An 18,658-nucleotide genomic window follows, 5' to 3' on the forward strand; every position below is an offset into this window, starting at 1 on the left:
TATATTAAAATAATTTAAAAATATTAAAAATTTAATTTAATTTTTTTTCAAAATTTTAACCAAAAAAAAAAAGAAGTTAAATCTAAATTCCAAACGGGTCTTTCAATAAGATATTTTCACCTTTAATTTGAACGTCAATGGACTTAATGCTCCTTCTTTGTCCATAACTGTTCTAAGGAGACTTTTTTTTTTTTTTTTTTTTAATATAAACTGATTAATTGAGAGATTAAACGTTCAGGTATCTATATAACAAAAGATGCAAACCTTAGGGACTGATATGTATTTATTTTGATACCGACGATAGTAAAGAAAATCGTCGTACAAGTATCTAAAGAAGAGTCATCGTCGTCGTTCTCTGGCATCCCTAAAATGGAATGATTGAAGAAATTAGGAACCCTAAAACCAAGAAGAAAAGAAAATCGAAATGGAGATAGAAATGGAGGCGAGAGTGAAAGCACTGAGCTACAAAGTGAAAGGAATGTCAAGAGAATCTCCTTCTCAAAAAGCCTCTCATGTCCTCGACACTGACCTTCGCTCTCACTGGTCTACTGCCACAAACACCAAAGAGTGGATCCTTCTCGAACTTGATGTATGCAATCGTCATTTTTCAATTCAATATCATCTTCTTCTATAATTATAAACTCAATTTTTAGCTTGATTTTGATTTTCAGGAACCTTGTTTGTTATCGCATATTCGAATATATAACAAGTCGGTGCTTGAATGGGAAATTGCAGTTGGTTTACGTTATAAGGTAGGCCAGCCATTTAGGTTTTGCTTGCATTTCATCTATTTTTTTTGTGTTTTTTATTGTTAGAATGTTTGCTGGAAACTAGAGGCTAGGAGTATTCTTTCTCGCTTTCTTAAAATTCGATCCGGAAGCTTTTTAGGTAGCTTTTTTTTTGTTGCTGTGCTTTTTGTGTATTGAATGTCTTGTAGAGCGTGGTAATGATTTTTTTTTTCCCTGTATAACTAGCCGGAGGCATTTGTTAAAGTTCGGCCAAGATGTGAAGCGCCTCGTCGTGATATGATTTACCCCATGAACTATACTCCATGTCGTTATGTCCGGATATCTTGCTTACGGGGAAATCCCATAGCTATTTTTTTCATTCAGGTATATGAGGATTAATCTGCCCTTTCTGCTTTGGATCACCGTGGTATCATAATATCATATAATAGCTTCATTTTCTCTTTTGATTCAGCTCATTTTTGTTATCTAGTAAGTAGTGCCTTTTTGAACTATCTAGTCCCGTGCCAGCCACTGATTTCTTCTATAAGGCATGGGAAATAAATATTGTTTTACTGATAACAAACTTAACAATAAGGGATTTAAGTATTTTTCCTTAAAACTTTTGTAATTTTCAGATATTCGAGATTTTGTATTGGTTGATATTAATGGTCTTGACTCACTTTCAGTTAATTTCATTACTCACCCTTTTCTGAATTGCTTAATGTAACTATCGAGTGCAGTTCATTACTAGCTCTGCAATTACTGTTTGATCTCTGTTTATTCGTGCTAAAGTTGTTATTGCTGTTGCTGCCTTGCAGCTGATTGGGGTTTCGGTGGCTGGTCTTGAACCGGAGTTTCTACCAGTTGTTAATCACTTGTTGCCAAACATTATATCACACAAGCAAGATGCTCATGATATGCATCTTCAGGTGGATCACGTTATTTATACAATCTCCAATTTAGATGTATTTCTTTAATCAGATTATCATTTTTCCTTGCCTTCTGACTGCTGTTGTTTGTAGTTGCTTCAAGACATAACAAACCGGTTGCTTGTCTTCCTTCCCCAACTTGAGGTATTGTATTTGCTTATTTTTCAGAGGAACTTGATTTTGATTTTTATTGTTACTTCTAATTTTGTTTATCTGCTATTATAGATTAGCATACTGTTTTCCTTGCTTTGCAGACCGACTTAACCAGCTTCTTAGATGCTCCTGAGCAAAACTTGCGTTTTCTTGCAATGCTTGCTGGTCCATTGTACCCAATACTTCACATTGTGAATGAAAGGTTGGTTAACTTGCTAAATATCTTCCATGCATGTTCTAAGCATTAGCTTTCAACAACCTTTTAAGAGATGTCACTTCCAAAGCTTTTGTGTTTCCTACTTTCTCTACCTTATGTCTATTCTTCTCTGGCATTTTGTCTTTCTCATCCAAATATAGGGGTTGTAATCGTGGTGGTGTTTATATTACAAACAATGATGTATAGTACAACTGAGGTTGACAACAGGATAATTAAGTTTCTAATTGTTTCAAGAGAAATTTGTGATTGCAAATGTAGAAATGATGTCAATGATTTCTGCCTCGTCACTGAATCCTTTTCCACCTTCTCAACACATTGCCTGTTGGAGGATGAATGGAAGAATTTCAAAGAAAATGTTTTTTCAATAATTAGAAATTATATCATATTATATTTTGTTTGTCAACTTAAAAATCTAGCTATTTTAGTCATATAATATTTAGTGGTAACTGTGGAATGTTTTTGTCCTAGTTTTTTTTCTTAAGGTTTCATTAGGGTTTAGCTATCCATATAACCTATTGCTATGCATGTGCTATCTGGTTTAAATTTTGGGGGCAACCAGGGGTAAGGTCAACTAGAGATCTTCATCCAATGTTTTTCAAGTTCTAGATAGTGATTCTATAGGATCAAAGATTTACCCAACTACTGTTGCATGCTTTAAGAGTGTCCCACTTCATGGCTTTAAATAGCTAAGCTTTCTGTGAGAGTTAAATTGTAAACGCAGATTTAGCCCTTATAATCCCAAAGGCCTTGCTTAAATTTAATGTTGAATTTCATGAAAATAAATAAATAAATAAATGAAATAGAAGTAAAAATCCAAATGAGGAACTTGACAGTAAACTTTTTCATGCAATTAAAGTGCTTTCGACAGAAACTCTCCTAATTAAAGTGCGGAACAATAATGTGTAAAGAATCACTTTGGTTTAAGGTTTTTTTCTTCTTTTCCTTTTAGGGATTAATCAATTTAATTTTATCTTAGTTTGTCTTTAAGTTCCTAAAGTTTGGCACAGTTAAAAATTTAAATGATGTGCTTGTAGAACCATTATAATATTCTTTGTAGTGCACGTATTTTAGCAGGAAAGGTGGAGTATGGAGGTTGTGATATTTCATTGCATAGGTAGATGTTAGGGACTCCTGTGTGGTTTTAGAAGCAGATGAACTTAAATTTCACCAAACTAAAACTTAAGGATTTGAAAATAAATTATACTTATTGTAATTGTTATTATTTTTTCCTTTACTGCTGCCTTGACTAGAGTGAATAATAGTCATTTGAGCTGGTATTGGTCTTCTCTGTTTTATTTCTGTGTTATGGTACGTGGATTTTCATTTCTGGCAGATGAGAGTAAAGGGTAATTATGTTGACTTTTCTGGATTTGTCCTGGCATTGTGGAAAGAATGGATGCTTGTGCTGTTGGGGATGAGCCTAGAAGTGTCCTCATCCTCTTCGACCTCTTGTATACTTAGGAACTTCATTCTCAAAGAATTATACCCCAATTGAGCTGATCATTATGGTTGGAGATTTGTAAAGTAGTGATGCCTGGATTCTATGTACTGTCTTGCTATGAAGCCTTTTGCCGAGTACATGCTCCTGGAAGTCACAAAAAAAGGATTCTGATTTCCTTGTGAATTTTAAGACGTCCCAAGTTTGGCACAGCCAATTATTTTCCTATTTTTTATCACCATTCATCTGCTTCTTGGCAAATTTTCTTGTATATAATGATTTTGCTTACAATTATCTTTTATTTTTTTCCTTGGGTTTGGTTCTGATGGTTTTTTTGTTTCTTTTGCACTTGTAGCATCTTCAAGATGTATTTTCCTTTTGGACACACTCACATATCATGGGAGTAATCTAACTCAATGGTTATTATTGTGTTGATACTACAGAGAAACTGCGAGGTGTTCAGGCAATATCTCTGATCTTGATGTTCTTAAGAGCAATCAACCATCATCTTCCTTAACTGTTTCTTCTAACTTTGAGGTAGCATCTGATATTCTTGTTTCTTTGTCATCTGTTATGTTTTGCTTTGGCTTGATGTGCATAGTCAGTCAGCAGTTTGACAACTTCAAGTTTCCTGAAGGATTGAGAAACTACATGTTCATATATATAGGGTTGACTGTTGTTGGATGAACCTTTGTTCAGTGTTGTTTTTCTAACTATCTTGCTGATTAATCCTGTATTAAGCATTTCCCTTGCACCTTGCTTTTCAAATGGACCTTTTTTTCTTTTCTCTTTTAAATTTTCTTTGAATGGAGATGGTGTGTCTGACCTTTTGCACTTGCAGCCAAGAAGATCACGGAGCGCTTCTTCATTTGTCTCATCCACTTCTAGTTCCATGGTATTCCGACCTGATGTGATTTTTGTGCTGCTGAGAAAGACATATAAAGAATCTGATCTGGGCACTGTTTGCAGAATGGTAATGGATCTATCTTAGCCTCTTCACACGTTAGTGCTTTATTGTCAACTTACAGGCACTACATTTTAACTTACTGATAGATTCCCTTTATTTTAGGTGTCTAGAATCCTGCATAAGCTTATAGAGCCTGTTGCAGTGCAAGAAACATCAACCACTGCCAGTGATGTTACATCTGTCATGGATGAGACATCAAAATCTGAATTATCTAATCCTGTTCCACTTCTTGATTACTCAAGCTTGTTTGGAGAAGAATTCCAGATACCTGATGATCATTGGGACTCTAGCATTCTTAGTGTCCTTGATATAGGGGCGGTGGAAGAAGGGATTTTACATGTTCTCTATGCTTGTGCGTCACAGGTTGATTTCAATTTTATTGATACAATACCCTTAATTAACCATTATTTGATGTCATTCTTTTTGCTACGTTCTTATGAGTGAATTTTCTTTCAATTTCTGTGTATTTTGCAGCCTTTGCTTTGCCGCAAATTGGCAGAGACCACTTCTGAATTTTGGTCTGCTTTACCACTTGTACAGGCATTACTTCCAGGTCAAGTATCACATAACGACCATGTGTACCGGAATTTCTTAACTTGCAGTTGTTGTTTTAGCATCCGAGTTTCCATATTATCTCGTATAACTTCCAAAATAATAATATTCTGCTTGGATGTTTTCTTATTTTTGTATGTGTTGAGTTTTCCTTGGTATTATCTTGTCAAACTCTAATTATTAGTTTTCTACCCCAGTGGCAAGCAATAGCCTAAGATTATTATTTACTGGAGAAAGAGTCAAACTGCTGTGTAAAACTTGTTATGTAATTAGTATTTTGTCTATCTAACTGTAATCTTTGATCTTTAAACAATGTAAATCAAATTCTTAATCTCGAAAATCTTTAGATGCCAATTGGAGTTTGACTTGCATAACTCCTCTAATATATTTTTTTGTTGTTTTCAGAAATGAAATTTTTATAAGATAAATGGAATACTTTAAAACATCATATTTGAAAATCAACACCCATGATACGAAAGTGCTCGACAGAACATTAAATTTAATGGTGGCTTGAGGGCAGTTAGATTTTTACAGAAAGTTATGGTATGATGTTAACCTATGAGTTACTCCTGGTGTAATCTAAACCTATCTTTTATGTATTATGTCTCATTATCATGAGAAGGTCATTTAATTGCTGGCTATGCTGTAGTTGGTTTTCAATTCTGTTGTATTCCAACATTTTCATCTTCAAGAATTTAAAACCATTGTTCACCCAACTTTCTTGAGACTGCCTTGCTGAATTTGGCATATTCTTTTGTAATTTATTAGCACTTCGGCCATCTGTGAGCAGCCTTGGTGATAATTTTGATGACAACTTTTCTCCATGGAAACAGTCTTTTGTACAGCAAGCCCTTTCTCAGGTTACAGTTGCTGCTATCATTAACTTTTTAATCTTTATTCTTTTTTGTGCTGTGTGATATTCCTCGAAAGCCATTTCAAGATTGTATTGTGCTTACCATTGTGGTTATGATTGCAGATTGTAGCTACATCGTCTTCGACATTGTACCACCCACTTCTTCATGCCTGTGCTGGATATTTATCGTCATTTTCACCATCACATGTTTGTCATTCTCAATTTGCTTTTCCTATCCTCATAGCATGTGACCTCTCTTTTCTCTATAATCTCAGCCTTTTGTTTTCATTTAACTGAGAGAGAAGTTACCCTATAAGTTCTTTGTTTCATCAAGCTTACATAAACAGTGGTGTGACTGAATGTCGAAATTGGAATTATGAAGTGGTTACACCTGTACATAATTTGGCCATTCAGATGCAAATCTTAAAGGGTATTTTTACCTTTCTATTAACATGTAAGGTTACAAATATGATGCATTTTTTGGTTTGGGTTTCTCATCAAGCTTACATGGACAGGTGATTGAGTGGCTGAATTGAAATATAAAGTGGTTACATCTATACATAATTTGGCCATTCAGATGCAAATCTGAAATGTCTTTTTACCTCTCTAGTAACATGCTAGGCAACAAATGTGCTGCATCTTAGTTTGGTTTTCAAAAAGCACCAAATTGTGAATTTTCCAAGACCACATTTTGATCAATTTCTAAATTCCAAAATCATGGTTTTGGAAACTGTCAAAAACTGAGTGTGTATGTTTTGGCTCCAAACTTGTCTTTTCCCAACTCTGACAATCCCAAACACAATTTGTCTGGTGTTGATGGTTCAAGGCACTAAATGGGACTATAAGAATTTACTGGTGTGTGCTATAATACAGTTGTCCCTCTGTATTGGCAAAATTGCTTCTAAGAAGTACTTATTCCTTTCTTTCCTTGAAATTCGATGCGCTCGCATAGGAACCAACCACCATAAGGTTTACTTCTTCTGCAGGCTAAGGCTGCATGCATTCTAATTGATCTGTGTTCAAGTGTCCTAGCTCCTTGGATGGCTCAGGTCATTGCAAAGGTTGGTGGTGCATCTTTTGCCTACAGTTTGGTTTTTGATTTCTTATTTCACATACTTATCTTGTTCATGATATCCTGATTTGAACTGATAATGATACAGGTTGACCTAGCTGTAGAGCTTCTAGAGGACCTTCTGGGCACAATTCAGGTGTGTGTATCACTCTTTGCATTATTGTGTTTATGCAATTTGTTGAGCAGAGAAAACATACTTATGTGCATGAACTTTCACTGCTTTATTACTTTGGAAGTAAAATATCCGAGTCCAGGAGATCAATATGATGGACTCTTACAACTTAATACCAGTTTCTTCCAAATCAAGATATCTTTGCTGGATCTGCTGTCACAAGCATTGTTTTAACTTTTTTATTAACCAGAATAACAGATAATGTTAGGGAGGTTTGCCATCCTAATCAAGTTGATTGTTGTTGGATAACATTATATATTTATCATATTTTATAATATAGTTGCATTTTCTACTATATATTAAGATGTTCATGGTATCCACTTATGTTTGTGCAATGTGTTATGTATGCAGAACTAAATTTGTGATAAACATTTAAGAATGTGTACTGGAAATTGCTAATGCACTAAATGGTTATTCTTCTATTTATTTCATAATTTGCTGCTGACTACTTTTTCTTCCACATGTATATTGGAGGTTTTAGGTTTGTTTCATTATGCTTTTCAGGGTGCTCGTCATTCTTTGGCTCGAGCCCGTGCTGCCCTCAAATATATCGTGCTGGCCCTTTCTGGGCACATGGATGATATACTAGGGAAGTATAAGGTACGCAGTCATGTTTTAGTGGTTGTGTTACTTGTATGTCATATAGTTTTGTGGATCTAAGTGCCCCAGAATTTTGACAAAGAAACTCATGAACATTAGTCTCTCTCAATGGTTAAATTTGAATGCTGTCTTGAATATGAATGATTAGTGCTCCATAATTGCTGTGGAGATTTTACTGTTGAATGCTGCCCACGTTTTGCCTAATTATTCTAACGCGGCAGTGATTATTGCTACTTTTCCTGTCATTAATAGTGGTGTGTATTTTTTGCCCCTCTCAAATAGAGTAAAGGGAGAGAACTCGAATTGGGAAAGAAAAACTAGGGATTTTAACTTAATTACTCTCACCCCTAAAGAAAAGATAGGCGTTCTTATTATCGTTATCATGTAACTTTCAGGAAGTGAAGCACAAAATTCTCTTTCTTTTGGAGATGCTAGAGCCTTTTCTCGATCCTGCCATCTATGCACTGAAGAGCACAATAGCTTTTGGAGACGTTTCTTTCACTTTTCTGGAAAAGCAGGAGCAGACTTGTGTAACTGCCCTGAATGTCATCCGTACAGCAGTGCAAAAGCCTGCTGTTCTTCCTTCTTTGGAATCTGAATGGAGGCGTGGATCAGTTGCCCCTAGGTATCAGATACCTGCATCGTGATGGTGATAGAGTCTTATTTTTAAGTAAAACCAAACTTTTCTTGTTTTTCTTGAAAAACATCAAAAGAAAATTGATAGAAAGCTCATGCATATATTTTAATTTTATATAACTTGTGACAAATAATAAATCAACAACTACCAACAGGTTCAAATTTCACTAGTCTTCATTCAAAATATTGAATCACTTGTTTCATATTCTTCTTGTGAATTAAGACATCAGATGATATGCTCTTCTGTTATATTTGATTAATAATGGATTCACACTGTTTTTTGCAGTGTACTTCTCTCAATATTGGAACCTCACATGCAATTGCCTCCTGAAATTGATCTTTGCAAGTCTTCTGTTTCTAAAAGCCTTGAGCATGAAGCATCAACCGCCTCCTCTCATGCTTCCCTGGTTCGCCAAGGGGGAGATTCTTCAAAATCAAATAACCAAGATGAGGTGGATGTTTCTGATACAGGTGTAAAGATGGATATATTCGAAGATGTCAGTCTTCTTTTTGCTCCTCAAGAGCTACAGACCATAGTACTGACAAATGTTTCAAGCAATCCCAACAAACATATCTTGGATTCCAACCACAAGGATGCCAACTCAGAGCTGAACCATGTAATTGAAAAAAAATTTGGTGACCAGTTGCAGAATGGCTTAGTGTTAGATTGTGGTTTCATTGCAGAATACTTTAACTTGCAAGCAGACTATTTTCAACTTATAAACTACCGTGATTGTGAGCTTAGGGCCTCTGAATATCAGCGTTTGGCTTTGGACCTACACTCAGAGAATGAGATTACCGTTGAAGGTCATGATGCTGCTATTGATGCTTTGCTTCTGGCAGCAGAATGTTATGTCAATCCCTTTTTTATGATGTCTTTCAGATCCAGTCCAAAGGTGATTCCCGTTAACATTGGTGACAATAAAAAAGGAAAAAATTATGAAATCTCAGAGCTGCGGAATGCTTGTAAAAAGAATAGTTGTGACTTGGAAACAATAGCTCTTCTCGAGAAAAAAAGGGACAAGATTGTCCTTCAACTACTGCTTGAGGCTGCTGAATTAGACAGGAAGTTTCAGAGGACATCAGATTACTACCCTGAAGGAATTGTCCAACAAGTCATAAAGTTGTCTCCCCTTGATGTACAATCTACAGATGCAATTACCTTGGTTCGACAAAATCAAGCTTTACTGTGTAGTTTTCTTATTCAGCGACTGAAGAAAGAGCAACACTCCATGCATGAAATTCTTATGCACTGTCTTGTCTTTCTGTTGCACTCAGCCACACAGCTCCACTGTGCTCCTGAAGAAGTGATTGATTTCATATTAGAATCTGCTGAGCATCTTAATGGGATGCTAACCTCGCTCTATTATCAGTTAAAAGAAGGCAATCTGCGGCTGGATCCAGAAAAGATACATGGGGTACAAAGGCGGTGGATGCTGCTTCAAAGGTTGGTAATTGCTTCAAGTGGCGGTGAAGGTTCAGATTTTGCGGTCAATATCAATAGTGGGTTTCGGTGTGGAAACTTAATTTCGCCATCAGCCTGGATGCACAGAATATCTACATTTTCTTGCAGTGCTTCTCCTCTTGTTAGGTTTCTTGGTTGGATGGCTATATCTCGAAATGCAAAACAATATATAGAGGAGCGGCTCTTCCTTGCTTCAGATCTGTCACAACTTACACATTTACTATCTATATTTGCAGATGAGCTTGCAGTAATAGATAATGTCATTGACCAAAAATACGAAGATGATAAGATTGAACAATCAGGAATTAAACAAGATATGCTGATTCACCAAAGGTCTAAAGCTGCTGATCAGCATGGAGACCAGTCTTTTCATGTCATCTATCCTGATCTCAGTAAATTCTTTCCAAATTTAAGAAAGCATTTTGAATCTTTTGGGGAGAACATTTTGGAGGCTGTTGGATTGCAGTTGAGATCTCTTTCATCCAGCGTTGTGCCTGATATATTGTGCTGGTTTTCTGATTTGTGTTCCTGGCCATTTTTTCAAAAGAACCAAATTACTTCTCAAAATAGTTATGTTCATTTGAAAGGTTATGTTGGAAAGAATGCCAAGACAATCATACTTTACATTTTAGAAGCCATCATAATCGAGCACATGGAAGCAATGGTGCCAGAGATACCTCGGGTGGTGCAAGTGCTGGTATCCCTTTGTAGAGCCTCTTATTGCTGTGTGTCATTTCTTGACTCAATAATGCATCTGTTGAAGCCTATCATTTCATATTCATTATGCAAGGTATCTGCTGAGGAAAAAAAATTAGTTGATGATTCATGTCTTAATTTTGAGTCACTGTGCTTCGAGGAGCTTTTTCTTGATATTAGACAGAAAAATGAGAGTCAAGATCTGACTGCAGGAAAGGACTACAGCAGAGCATTGACAATTTTCATTCTGGCTTCTGTCTTTGGTGATTTGTCTTTTCAGCGTAGAAGAGAAATATTACAGTCCTTAATTTTGTGGGCGGATTTTACTTCTTTTGAGCCAACCTCATCTTTCCATGACTACCTATGTGCATTTCAGACTGTTTTGGAAAGCTGCAAGATTTTGTTAGTCAAGACATTAAGAGTCTTTGGTGTTTGCAAATTGCAGATGCCCCATGTTTCTGATACTAGCACAGGAACACTTAGTGATAGTAGAACAGAACTTAGTTCGTGGTTTCTCAGTGATGTCTTCCATAGCTCTTGTCCACCCAAGATTTCTGAGGAGCTGGAAAGTAATATCTTTGATGATATAGCCTCAAAGCAGAAGGATTGTAATTTATCTGTTGAGGAAATAGAAGACTTTTCTAATGTCTTAGAGAATCTCATTGCCAAGCTTAATCCAACTATTGAGCTCTGCTGGAATCTACATCATCGGTTGGCAAGGAAGCTGACTATTACATCAGCTCAGTGTTTTATGTACTCAAGATGCTTATCTTCAATTGTGCTGCAAGTTCAAAACACTCAGGAGAATGACAGTGAAAATTCTTGTGCGTTCAAGCCAGTTGACTGGTTTCCAGTTCATTGGAGGACTGGTCTAGAGGCACTTGCTGAAGTCATTATGAAGCTCCAGGAAAGCCATTGCTGGGAAGTTGCTTCTCTCATGCTTGATTGTCTACTTGGAGTACCTTGTTGTTTTCCGCTGGATAATGTTATCAATACCATCTGTTTGGTAATAAAAAGTTTTTCTTGCTGTGCACCAAAAATATCTTGGCGCTTGCGATCTGATAAATGGTTGTCGATGCTGTTTGCAAGAGGTTTCCATAATCTCCATGAGAGTGATGGGCATCTTGCTGATCTGTTTGTTACACTGCTGGGTCATCCTGAGCCTGAGCAACGGTTTGTTGTTCTTCAGCACTTGGGTAGATTGGTTGGCCAAGACATGCATGGAGAACCAGTTTTACAGTCTAATACCATTAGTTATAAGTTACTATCACCAGACTTAGTTCTTTCAGTTCCCGATTCATTTCTGTCTCTTGTGGTGTCAAGTACTTGGGATCAGGTGGTTTTGTTGGCATCATCTGATTCTTTATTGCCTTTGAAGACTCGCGCTTTGGCACTTCTTGTAGCTTATATGCCATATGCAGGCAGGCAGCAGTTACAATCCTTTCTTACTGCAGCTGATAGTGTTCTCCATGTTCTGGGAAAGGTTACATATCCAACATGTGAAGGTCCATTATTACGGCTTTCATTGGCACTTTTTGCTGGTGCCTGCCTGTACTCTCCTGCTGAAGACATTTCCTTGATATCTCAAGATATATGGAGGAATATAGAGACCATAGGATTGTCAAGAAGTGGTATGTCCCTTTGTTATTTTGTGCAGTATAATAGAAATGTGACCAATGTGATACCTGTTCATTAATGTAACTTCTTTTCTTCTTCTCTCTGGTTTCCCTTATTTTGCAGAAGGCAAGCTTGGTGGTCTGGAGAAAAATGCTTGTGAAGTCTTGTGTAGATTGAGAAATGAAGGGGATGAAGCAAAAGAGGTGTGTTCTGGAATTCGGCTAAGCCTTGGCAAATTTCCTGACTGCTCTTATAAACATATTGAAAGCTCTTATGGATAAAGGCAGAATATATCTAAAGAGTTCTAGCATATTGACTAGTCTTGCAAATTTTCTTCTCTCTTGAAGAGTTGAATTTAGCATTTAGTGTTTTTTAGCAGTTTAATAATTTATTGAGCTGTTTTTCTTGTGCAAGGTTCTGAAAGAAGTGCTCTCTAGAAATCCCTCAAAACAAGTAGACCCAGATTTTGGGAGCACCCGGGAATCAATTCTTCAGGTAAGATAAATGGTTAATTATGATAGCTTAGTTCAGCTCCTTGCACTGGTGAAGGATATTGAAACTCTATCTTCAATTAGGTTGAAGCAGCACTTTTAAGGCCCTGTCTTGATTACAATTACTTGATTAATCCAGAACTTTTTATAATAAATAACCATGTTAATCATCACTCAATATTTTTGCTTGCCTAATAGCCTGAGTTAATTGTTCCTTGCTATTTTTTACTTGCTAATTTTTTATAAGTCAATTTATACAGGTCCTTGCCAACTTAACTTCAGTTCAATCGTGTTTTGATATGTTCTCAAAGAAAATTGACCAAGAGGCAATGGTAAATATGTTCAACCATTGCATGTATGTTGTGTTTTTACATCCCAACTGACAAGATGGACTTATTTAATCTGAATATTTTGTAGGAACTAGAAGAGGCTGAAATAGAATTAGAAATTCTTCAAAAAGAACATGCAGTACAAGAATCATCAAAAGATTCCAAAGAGGAGAGGGATATTCCTTGGATAACTGGTGATGATTATCATCCCTTATAGTCATATGTTTCTTATTAGCTGCTGAAAATGAAAATCTACTTCTGGAATGATTTCTTTCTTACTGCTGTTATTTAATAGTCTTCCAACCTTTAATTGTCCAGCTTCTGTGAAAGAGGATAACCGCCTTCAGGAAATCAAGGATCGCATTCGCTCACTGTATGTACTATGTTTTATTTTCCGCTATAGTTTGGGATAAGAAATTCATTGAAAATAGGAAAAAAACTGTAATGTGGAATACCCGCAAACTACATAATTGGCATTCATTGACTGGACAATTAAATTCATATCATGTTTGTGATGCTCATTCTATTTATTGCTTAGATGTTTCATGGTTACATGGATTCAGTTTAATACTGTATAGCCTTTTTAACATTGTTCATTCAGGAAGTTTATAAGACAAAGTAGAAGTATTTTGACAACATGTTGTTAACAGTCATTTACATCATGATTTCTGTTTATGGTGTTTCAGTTTCAGCCAGAGTTAGTTATAAACCTGCAAGAACATTGTCTGGTGAATGCCACAAAAAGGGACTTTGTGCTCTACTTTTCTAAACCATATAAAATATCCTTGTGTCTTGAAATGGTTTCCACTTTCTATTGTTTTGTTCACAAAGTGCAACATCTTGTGTATTTTCGAATATTAGCATGCAGAGTAGCTTGATTTTACATTTTTTGTTTTCCTCGACAAGCACCAAGACCCTGTTGCTGAACAAGTGACAAATTCCCATAATGTTATGTGCTGATCTGTTGTCATCTGTTTAATCAGAGAAAAGTCCAAGCTCCAAGAAGACATAGTAGCCCGCAGGCAAAAGAAGCTTCTTGTGAGACGTGCTCGTCAGAAATATCTAGAAGAGGCTGCTATACGAGAAGAGGAACTTCTGCGTGAACTTGATAGGTTTACATATGTTCATAAATTGGATCAATTCAATGGAGAGGACATTGAGAGAGAATTGTCACTAACAGCTAGCACTCAATGTGTTTTCAGGGAAAAGGCTGCTGAAGCAGAAAAAGAGATTGAGAGACAGCGGTTGCTGGAACTTGAGTGCGCAAAAACTAGGGAGCTCCGACACAATCTTGACATGGAGAAGGAGAGGCAAACACAGGCAAGACCCTTCCCAAGTCCCAATTCTTTCCCTATATGGAGATTTAATTAAACACACGTCAAGAATTAGTTAGACCCAATATTGTGAACTCTTTTGGACAAAATGTTTTTTGCTCTGAAGTCTTGTTTCCTTTTTCTTTTTCCTTGTTTTCTGTCATGCCATAGTTCAAAGGTTTGGTGAGTATTGTGATCTTTAATGTCTTCCCTGTCCGTGTGTGCATGGGGAGGGGTAGGGGGATGGTTTGCCAAGGTCTTCCCTGGCCATGCATGTGTGATTGTTTGCCAATCCGCCCCATTTTTATAATGGTTTGATTTGCCCTTTACAAGATTGATTGTATGCTAATGAGTCATTGTTTCAACTTTGCTTGCAACAGTTTTTAAGATTTTCATGTCTTTAATGCTTTAGGAATGACATGTATTAGTCATATCATAAGTACAAGCAAATAACTTAAGTACATGTTTGCATGTAGAGAGAACTTCAGCGTGAACTGGAGCAGGCTGAATCTGGACTACGATCATCAAGGCGTGACTTTCCTTCATCCACCCATGGCAGGTATATTTCATACACCATTTGTTAAAGCTTAGTGATATTTAAGGGAAACAATACACACATTTCCACGTCCTTGATTCTAATGGAGCAATGGATTGGAGGAAAAAGGAAGATTGAGGAAGAAAAGAACATGGATCAAAATCATAGTTCTTGTAGAGCTTCCTGGTCCTCTATTGCCATACAGTTTCTGTAAGAATCAAGAGGCATCACTAGAACTGATGGAAATCGGTCTTCAGTACTTGCTTGTAAATTATTTCCGGAACCCTTTTTTGCAAGATGACCAATGGGTAGTACCTTTAAGAGTAACTGCACTGGCAAAATGTACAATGGTTTGGTGCAAATCTGAACAGACAGGTTCTGTGAATGAAATTTATCCTGAACTCCTTCAGCTAGGTGCCTTGCAAAGTCATACCATAACTTCCCTGCTTTTTCCATGCACAACTCCAGCTTGTTAATTTCCTTCTGTATTAAAACCCTAGTCTACTTAATATTCATTAGAGCAACCATGTGGCAATCTACAAATATGAAGCTTATCATCTGTCTGTGCCCAAAGGGGTTTGGTTGCTTTGACAAATCTGAAGCTGGAATCACAACCTCCCTCAGCCAAACTCCCATGGCCTATTTCTTGGATGAGGCATTTGGTTTCTGGTACTGCTCATTGTCACCATCGATTTGGAAAGCTTTCTGATTGGTCAACATGTCAGCTCTGATCAGGACTACCAGGATCTTTAGTCACACTTTCACTTCTGCATTTGCTTCCCCACTCTTAATTTCTCCTCTCTTTTTTCCAGCTATTCTAGACTAGCTGGACTGAATATTACAAATTCCAAACCGGGAAAAGCGGGGATCTCCACTCTATTAAATGTAGGATTTAATCTCCTATAAGAAAACTGAAAGTGATATCAGGTGTATGTGGTTAACTTTCAGTCAATGGCATAAGGCTGTTCTCCAAGGAAGTAGAACATGTCTAGTAAAGTGTCATTTGTAAAACCATAATCCTGTGTATTTCATGTGCCAAACCACAGAGTACCGAAGTGTATTTTGCCCACACCAATCCCTTTTTATTATAAAATTACCATTGTATCTAAGAAGCGCCTATTCCTTGACTAACAAGGTAATACATTGGGTGGGTGTTGAGAAAGTCTTTTACAAGCACGTTTGACCTCGAGTTTAATGAGAGCTGTTCTTTTTTATTGACTAAATGGTTTTGGTAGGAGGGCAAGTTTCTTCAACACTTGCTCATCAAATCTCAATTTTTTAGGCTTCATTGACGAGTGCGGAAGGAACTGCCCCCCTCAAGATCAATGATATTAGATTATAATTTTTTTTCCTGTAGCAATCAAGAAGAGCTCTTTGTGATTCTGTTATTCCAAATGCGTTATGAATGAACAACTGTATATAGTTCTAACAAATCATTATCATTCAATCTACCATATATTGCAAAATGTTTGCTTTGATAAACTTTTCCTTAATGAGAAAATGGAAGATTTATAGGACTAGATGATATGGTGGTGCAACCTTAGCGCCAATAATTTTGACTGCTGTGTTTTCTTTTTTTTTTGAAAAAATTCTGTCTGCAGTCGGCCTCGGGATAGGTACCGAGAAAGGGAAAATGGAAGATCAAGTAATGAAGGGAGTGCAAGAACAAATGCTGGCAGCTTGCAGCCTGATACTGCCACTAGTTCATCAATGGCTACGCCAGCTATTGTGTTGTCTGGCTCTCGACCATTTTCAGGCCAGCCACCAACCATTCTTCAATCTCGTGACCGTCAAGATGATTGTGGCAGTAGTTACGAAGAAAATTTTGAAGGAAGCAAGGACTCTGGCGACACTGGCAGTGTTGGGGATCCAGATTCGATAACAGCATTTGATGGGCAATCTGTTGGATTTGGGTCCGCACAAAGGCATGGATCTAGAGGGAGTAAGTCCAGGCAGGTGATGGAGCGGAGAGAGGGAAGAGAACGAGATGGAAGACGGGAAGGTAAGTGGGAGAGAAAACATTCATGACTAGTGACCTGCTGAGTTAGATGTAGGTTTAGGATTAGTCAGTGTATATACATCATCAAAGGTTTTCATTTACCGTTACAGATTGACACTGCATCTGATCCACCATAGGAAAAGTGGATGAATCACGTAATGTATCTCTTAAAAAGAAAATTTACCGATGGAATCATCACAAACAGTTGTAGCTCTTACTTCAGTGATTTAAACGAGTAGAAACAATGTTTTCAAGCACTTCTCTCTCTGTAATATTGGAATCTTGTCTTCGTCAGAAATTGAAAGAAAGATGGAACAGAGTTTAGTAGGTTATTTTTTCTTATGAAGACATGTTGTGTTAAATAATGAATAATGTTAGCTTTCCAGCAGATATAAATCCAGCCCCTAGTCCAGCTTATGTGCTAATGAGTTGCTGTCAAGTAACAAAATAGGAAAAAGGCTGCTGATAAAATAAGTGATACTTGCTTTTTGTAGCTTAGAATAACCTTCCCCCCCAATGTTTTATTAATGTCACGCTGTGTACTCTCGTCAGTGTAGCCATCCAACATGTACAACAAAAAAATAAATAAAAAAAACCAAAATTCTTTTCATTTTGGATTTGTATCTTTTGAACTTTTTTTTTTAATTTTATCATTACTTTCATTCCTCTTCTTTGAGAAGAAGTTTTTTTTTTTTTTTTTTTTTTTTTTTTTTATTATGTGTTCGTCTTTTTTTGTACCATTTTATTTCTTGTGCAAAAACTTATACTGAGTCACTCTTGTTTTTCTTTTGTATGTAAGAACTCAATTCTCTTATTGGGATTTGTCATCTTACACCTTTTTGTTTTTTTTTTTTAGGATGTCATCTGATTATCCACATGATCTTGAGATTTCTCCTTATCATGAGTTGATATATCATTAAAATATGATAGTAAATAAAACATTTGGTAAACAACGAAAATAATTGAAAACGAAATGTTTTTAAACGGACAACATAAAGTCGTCAGTAGAAAAAACAGAAGTTTATATTTAGAGTAGGATATGACTGACCTACCTTGATACCAAGAAGAAAATTTAGAATAGAAGATGATGTTATTATTTGATAATTTGATATATGTTTTACATGAATTAGACATATAAGAAAATAAAATAAAATAAAATATAAAAAATGCTTGATGATGTCCTTTAATTAAATGATTGAAATAATTTTCTGATTACCTAGTTATTTAATTTCTTGATTTCTTTCTTTTATTGATTAGAAAATAATAAAGAATATTTACCTTAATTATCTCCTTAACAAATTCATGATACATGCCCTCATGAGACTAGCAGGAGGAACCTTATTATCTTCCATCTTCTACAATTTTACAAGCAAGAATTTTGTTCATGTCCTCAGTTCAAAAATAATATTTAAATAAGCAGGAACTAATATACCATTTCCACCCCAATAGCTTTCAAATTCACAAACAATTGGTACCTAAGCCTCAACTGGTTCAATATTCAGCATGACTAGAAAATCTTCAATGCAACCTAAGACTTGAAGAAAAACTACAAAATCAAGAATCAAGCTACAAATTTATACTAGGCGCGCGCAGAGTGCTAGGCCAGATGGTAACTCCCAGCCTTACTCATCTCCAAAGTATTGCTTACCATATATCCTCTAACCCAGTGTAAACGCTGATTTTCTTCAATTTCTCAGCATTCCCACTTCTCATGTCACAAAAGTGGATACAAACATTCTATTAATTTTCTGTTCCACGTTTTGCAATCCACCCTGTAGCATAGCTTGTCATTGATCAGGGAAAGAGCAGACATTTCGAAATTAAATTTTTAAGACGACAACTGGGACAAAATTTGCAGCAGAAAGTCAAGCTCAGTTCACTTGTGCATAGCAGGGG

The 18,658-nt window shown here is 36.3% G+C and overlaps 2 protein-coding genes across 6 annotated transcripts in view; both read left to right on the plus strand.

Annotated features, from left to right (window-relative positions):
- Nucleotides 1-18,658, plus strand: part of LOC7482406 (tubulin-folding cofactor A) — an 84,282-nt gene that overhangs the window by 55,046 nt on the left and 10,578 nt on the right. The gene's annotated exons all lie outside the window — the stretch shown is intronic.
- Nucleotides 329-17,094, plus strand: LOC7493870 (uncharacterized). 2 transcript variants are annotated; one of them, XM_002319186.4, is made up of 26 exons: nucleotides 329-589; nucleotides 672-752; nucleotides 975-1,112; nucleotides 1,547-1,657; nucleotides 1,751-1,801; nucleotides 1,912-2,012; nucleotides 3,909-4,002; nucleotides 4,307-4,438; nucleotides 4,535-4,795; nucleotides 4,907-4,985; nucleotides 5,753-5,844; nucleotides 5,961-6,044; nucleotides 6,824-6,898; nucleotides 6,998-7,045; nucleotides 7,586-7,681; nucleotides 8,077-8,306; nucleotides 8,604-12,109; nucleotides 12,219-12,298; nucleotides 12,510-12,590; nucleotides 12,847-12,918; nucleotides 13,004-13,109; nucleotides 13,234-13,288; nucleotides 13,899-14,027; nucleotides 14,118-14,235; nucleotides 14,705-14,787; nucleotides 16,365-17,094. In XM_002319186.4, exons 1-26 carry the CDS (start codon nucleotides 425-427, stop codon nucleotides 16,789-16,791), a joined length of 6,495 nt encoding a protein of 2,164 aa, XP_002319222.3. In that variant the 5' UTR covers nucleotides 329-424; the 3' UTR covers nucleotides 16,792-17,094. The 2 variants fall into 2 exon arrangements, with proteins under 2 accessions (XP_002319222.3, XP_024439762.1); XM_024583994.2 differs by lacking the exons at nucleotides 329-589; nucleotides 672-752; nucleotides 975-1,112; ... (3 more) ...; nucleotides 3,909-4,002; nucleotides 4,307-4,438 and having other exon boundaries at nucleotides 4,632-4,784.

Source organism: Populus trichocarpa, chromosome 13, assembly GCF_000002775.5.
Source record: "Populus trichocarpa isolate Nisqually-1 chromosome 13, P.trichocarpa_v4.1, whole genome shotgun sequence".
NCBI classification, from domain to species: domain Eukaryota; kingdom Viridiplantae; phylum Streptophyta; class Magnoliopsida; order Malpighiales; family Salicaceae; genus Populus; species Populus trichocarpa.